Below are 6,000 nucleotides of genomic sequence, written 5' to 3' on the forward strand. Positions count from 1 at the left end.
TGAAATCAAAATAATTGTATATGTGGCCATAATAATCTATGAAAAACTTTTGGTTGTGTACAGAGAATAACTTCAAATAGTTGTAGTTAATATTTTGTGAATTTTTATTTGGCTATAAACAATTTCATTTTTTTCTTTATGAATAATCGTGATGGATTTTGTAGCTATCAAAAGTAACTCATAATACTTTGTCTTTTTTGGAATTTGTTAAAATAAAATTTCACACGTCTTCTTTTTTATAGGGTAGAAAAATTACTTTTATTGTCTTAGTAATGTTTTTCCTTTAAAACTCTAGTTTTAAAAGACAAATTGCCATGATATATTCTTTTGGAATGTATTCGCTAGGGTTGGTTTTATTGGGAACATGATCATATATCTTTAATGATCGGTCTATTTTTGGCTTAAGGTTAAATGCATTTTTTTTCATGTACATTCCTTGAGAAGCGCTAGATAACTTGTACAAATGAGTGAGGCGCATTTTTTTTTCTAAACTATTTTTCAGACTCCGTTAACATATCTATCACTAAAAGATGGGAGAAATGTCTTACTTATATTGGTATAGGGTGCCCATCAATCCTAAAAGGAAAGTACATGAAAAAAAACACTTTAACTCATTAATTTACTTTAATTTTAATTACCTTATTAAAAATAATGAGAGGGGTTAAAATATTTATAATATTTAAAAGATAATTTTTTTAAACTACTATTATATATGGAATCCCGATTGAAAGAGGGGTGTTTTGGCAATCTAATTATTACACCATGATAAAACACTAGAGCTTGAGGTTGACAATTGACAGAGTTTCTCCTTGTTCCCAACTCCTCTTGGTTGCATCTTAATAAGAAAAAAATTAATATTTAACGTGATAAGAAAACCTATTATTACTTGCCACTTAACTCGTGTTAAAATATAATGCATTTCTTAAGGTTGAATAATAAAAAATATAATATATTTTTAGTAAAATGAAAAAATAATATTTATTAATCAACACAAAGTTGATTAACTTCACTTTATTTTGAAGAGCGATAGGAGTAAATATTAAGAAAAATATATCTGCAAGTTCTTATTGTTTTCTTCAATTATTAAGTTTTTGTGATTTATTTTATTTTAATTGAGTCCTTATATTTTGATCTGTTAAATTTTTCAATCCCTAAAAATTAAAATCCTCACTTATTATTTTTAAAAAAATTACCAACCTCATATTTTTATTAAATGATTTTATAACTTTATAATTAATTACATAATCTTTATAACTTAAAATTTATACAATTAAATTTTTTTAAATATTTTTTATATTAATAGAATTTTCATAAAAAATTAATAAAAATTCAAACAACACATGGAATAAATATTTTTTATTTTTAATAAAATTATTAAATTAAATTTTTTTAAAACTCTAAGATTATTTTTATTTTAAAATTTAATAATTTATTATTAGTTTTTAACTGTAATGATTAACATATTTAGTACATCAAACTATAAGGGCTTTATTAAAATAAAATAAATTACATGAATTTTATTATATGAAAGAATAACTACTCAATTATTTAATTACCCTAAATTTTTATCCATTAAGGTGCCCCTTTAAACGCTTGCTTGCATTTTTTTTTTTCGGAATAAATAAGGCCACTGTAAAAGTCATACGATTTCAAACAAATTGGGCAAAGTCTCATCGGTGGCTTATTAAAAACTCTGATATCAAGACTATTGGTTGCATTAAGATATCAATGGAAGACTACTATTGAGGCCAGCAACGTAAACTGGAAAATACATTCATTATTATTTATTAGCTATTATAATTACAACTGGTTAACAAGCCAGAACATTCATTCAACAAAGCCCTGTGAGTAAATAATTATTTAAATCTTCATAAGGGTTGGCCATCTACTGATGCAAACCAGACATTTATGCCAAGACTAGAAGATCCTGGATCTGCAGACAATTCTCAGTCTTCTCGGGTAACAACAAAAAGAAAACATTAAGTTGTTAATTAGCTTTTTCGTAAATTTCAAATTTCAAGTGTAAAATCCAGTGTTTATAATTAATTAATAACCTGGAGGAAGCAAGAAGGTATCATCGCAGTTAGTTCCAGAGGCTTTCTTATTTAGAGTAAGCTTGATAATCCCGTTCATAGGATGGCACTTCCTTAACCAAACACAAATCCAACTTCCGCGGCTATCTCCTCTATTTTCCTCACACAGAATGGATATGAAGTTTGGTATGTCACATGAATTTCTCTGCCTTCACTCACCATTTCTCTGCTATTCTTCATAAGCCCTCTCACCACCTGCCTATAAGTGACGTGATGCACCGAGTTTATCTAAGAATTTCTCTTTTCTAGAAGAGTTAGATGACATTTATTATAATTAAGTATTTTTTTTAATATTACACTTGTTTAAAGTCATTAATTAGAAAATGTTAAGCAAATTTAAATTTTTTCCATTTGAATATGGGTGAAATAAAAAATTTATTTTCAGGACAAAATTAATAAGAAAAAATAATAATAAAATCTCTTTAAATTATGTAAATGACATTTTAGTATCTCAAAATATCATAATTCCCGTGAAGTTTTTAAAAACTTTTTTGTCATTAAAAAATTAATATAAATGACCAAATTGCTCTTAATTTAAATTTATGAATTGCTGTTGAATTCTTACGGTTTTAAAAAGAAAAGTCATGAATTTTAAAACAAAACTTGTGAATGCTAATTGATATTTGCAATACTTAAGAATATCAAAATTTCAAGTGTAAACTTGTGAATTGCTATTGAATTCTTGTGATTTTAATAAAAAAAATAGTAGATCTTAGAACAAAAATTGAAAATAGCAATTGATATTTGAATTAAGAAAAATTTGGTCATTTAAATTAATTCTTTAATGACACAAAAATTCTTAAGAATTTATAGTATTTTGAGGGACCAAAATGTCATTTATATAATTCAAAAAATTATTATTATTTTTCCAATTAATAAATTATCCACTTTTATATAATTATAGTAAGGTGATTAATTAGACCTGACTAGCTTGTAATACGATGGGAAGGAATATATTTTAATCATTTTGACATTTTTTCCATGCTATGATGAAGCCTAGAAATTACCAGGTGAGCAATATGGAGCTTGAGACTGGCAATAAGTACCCACATGCCATTAAATTATGGGCCTTTCCCTTTTGACCAAATTATATTAATCTTAATATTAATATTAGTAATATTTAATTTGAAATATAAAATATAAAACAAATCACACCGTTTGTGAATGCTGATTTTCCAATATATATTATATTAATTCTACGAACTTGTTTCAAATGTCTTATGGCTAGCTAGTAGACTAGTGAACTGTATATATACAATAACGCACCACAAATTTGACCAGACCTTGAGGGGATCTTTCTTACCACTAGAGTGCAAAATTTGATTTTTCAAATAAATCAATTATGATATATGTGTGCGTCTATTAAACCTGAAGCGTATGGGTTTAGTTTTTTCATGAAATATTTCTCGCACGTCCTGGTACACGAAAAGTAAATAAAACAGAGAATTTCAATAATGGAGTTATGTAAGGATTTAATTTTAAACGAAGAAATTCATTGAAAATATATTTTGATAGGAAATGACTAAAATACCCTTCCCTTTTTTAGCAAGTTATGTTAGAATTTTAACAAATACATTTCATGTTTTAACAAGCTAACAATATTAAATATGTAAAAGATATTGTTAACAAGTTCCATTAATAAATTCACGAGACAAGTTGTGTTAGGATATTAGCAAGTCTACTTTATATTATAACAAATTAATATAACTGAATAGGTAAAATGTATTGTCAAAAAATTAAGAAGTAAGAATTTAGATTTTTAATATTTAATGTAAAATATTCATAAACAATAATATTTTATTTAAAATATTCAAATTTTAATTTTTCTTTTAATTTTATAACTTTAGTTACTTTGAAAAATTATAATTGAAAGGCTAATTTTGTTTTCTTTCTATCCATACCACACCTCATCCTTACTATATGATCTAGCCTCAAGTTACTGACTTTAAGTGTTTGTACTTGAAATTGCAAGACGGATCTAAATCTAATTAATAGTGTTTAGGAAGAGTAATTCATTGACTCTCCCCTAAAGAAGTTGACAAAACTTAAAAGGATAGTTTATCAACCGACACATTATATATATATATTGAAACACATATTATGACAAAATTAACTCTAATTAAGTCGTAGATAAATGGATTAACTCATTTTTAAACTCCTTTTAATTCCTGGGAACTGGTTATTATTAATTATTAATGTATAAATACATGGAAGTTTTTATCGTGGTTGACGTTGATAAATATATATACACTAGCAAGTTTAGCTTGATTTTTTTTTTAAACAGAGCAAGTAGCTTGATTCAATGAGTCTTATAATAAATACATGGCTTCCGTGTCTGGCGGGCTGGCACGTCCACATTAATTTACCAACTGTGGACCAATTAAATGACAAATTTATATTCCAACCGCGCACGGCGCACGTATAAATATAGTGTGTGTGTGTGTGTGAAACCCATCGAACACTTTATAGTCAAGCACAAAGCCCAACCAAGACGGGCTTGATTATAAGTTTTGCTTGTGCCAAGCAGCATCAACGCTTTATCAAGCATGAAGGTGAGACCAATGATAATTTTGTGTATGTGTGTTTATAGTTTTGTATTCGTCAAACGAGAGGTGCATAAATAACTGAACTTTGAGTTTTAATACATTGCAGCGGAAGATAGTTATACAGGTGCCCCTGAGCTGTGAGAGTTGCAGAAGCAAGGCCCTGAAAATCGCGTCAAAGGCTACAGGTGATTCTTGCATGGATGAAGTAAATTCTTTTCAGTTCGATCTAGGATTATCAATTGGCATATAATAATTCATGCATGACATGGTAGGAAAAATCTAGTTCTTTTTGAGTTTTCATAAACATTGTACTTGTATATCTGGTATGTATATTCAGCTGGACAGACTTATTGTTTAGAATCATTTGTGAACATTATGCATGCAGGTCGGGTGAATTCGGTGGCGCTAGAAGGAGCAGATAGGGATCGAGTGGTGGTGGTCGGAGAAGATGTGGATTCGGTGTGTTTGGCTAAGGATTTGAGGAAGAAGTTCGGCCATGCCACCATTGAAAGTGTGGAAGAAGTGAAAGAGAAGAAAGAAGAAAGGAAAGAAGAGAAGCCTCAAGAATTGCCTTGCTGTTATTATTGGCCTCCATGTCCCCCTTGCCCCCCCTACGTTATTTGTGAATACCCTGTTGACAATGGTAGTTGCACCATCATGTGATTGGAGAGATCAGATTCAGATAACTTTCTCGTATATTATGAGTGCCAATATAATTGAGTTCAATCTGTAAGTTTTCATTCTGCGCACAAATAAGAAGATTGTGTAAATCCGTGTTCATTTTTTTCTTGGAAGGAATGAATTTCATATTCACAACTCATTCACACTGTTATTATGAGCACAAATCTAAAATGAGAGCTTATCTGAAAAGAGAAAAAAAAAAAAACCAGCCTATTAACTAGTATGAGAATGATGGGTGAAGTGTCATAGAATATTGTCAGAGACGTTAGCTCTTGAATGAGATGGCATTATAAGTCTCATGTCGAGAAACCTTACAAATAGAATAGGATTTATAAATATAATGGATCCTCTCCCATTTAATATAATTGTAACTTAACATATTCAATAGTTAAACAATCATGTATTATTAACAAAGTTTAACATCTTTTTAAAATGTTTACAACTATTTCATCAGTAATTTACAATTATAATTTTAACTTTTTACAACTGTAACTTCACATATTTCATATTTAAAATAATCAATTTAATTATTAGATATATGAAGTTACAATTATAAAAAGTTGAAGTTATAATTGTAAATTATTGATGAAGTAGTTATAAATTATTTGATTGATGTAATGTATATATATTTAATAGAGGCATTATTGTCTTTTTATTTTAGTTTCAAATTACACTCAGGT

General features: G+C 28.0%; 1 protein-coding gene across 1 annotated transcript; it reads left to right on the forward strand.

Annotated features, from left to right (window-relative positions):
- Positions 1-4,548: 4,548 nt before the first annotated feature.
- Positions 4,549-5,441, forward strand: LOC129319004 (disease resistance protein Pik-1-like). Its single transcript, XM_054964038.1, has 3 exons — positions 4,549-4,645; positions 4,746-4,824; positions 5,025-5,441. The coding sequence occupies exons 1-3, from the start codon at positions 4,640-4,642 to the stop codon at positions 5,300-5,302; spliced, it is 363 nt and encodes a 120-aa protein (XP_054820013.1). The 5' UTR covers positions 4,549-4,639; the 3' UTR covers positions 5,303-5,441.
- Positions 5,442-6,000: the final 559 nt, after the last annotated feature.

The sequence above is a fragment of the Prosopis cineraria genome, unplaced genomic scaffold (assembly GCF_029017545.1).
Source record: "Prosopis cineraria cultivar Desert tree isolate PC_DT_omini unplaced genomic scaffold, ASM2901754v1 PC8, whole genome shotgun sequence".
NCBI classification, from domain to species: Eukaryota; Viridiplantae; Streptophyta; class Magnoliopsida; order Fabales; family Fabaceae; genus Prosopis; species Prosopis cineraria.

Coding starts and splice junctions, on each gene's coding strand:
- LOC129319004 (XM_054964038.1), top strand. Junction 4,825..5,024: donor AATCGCGTCAAAGGCTACAG/GTGATTCTTGCA, acceptor TTATGCATGCAG/GTCGGGTGAATTCGGTGGCG.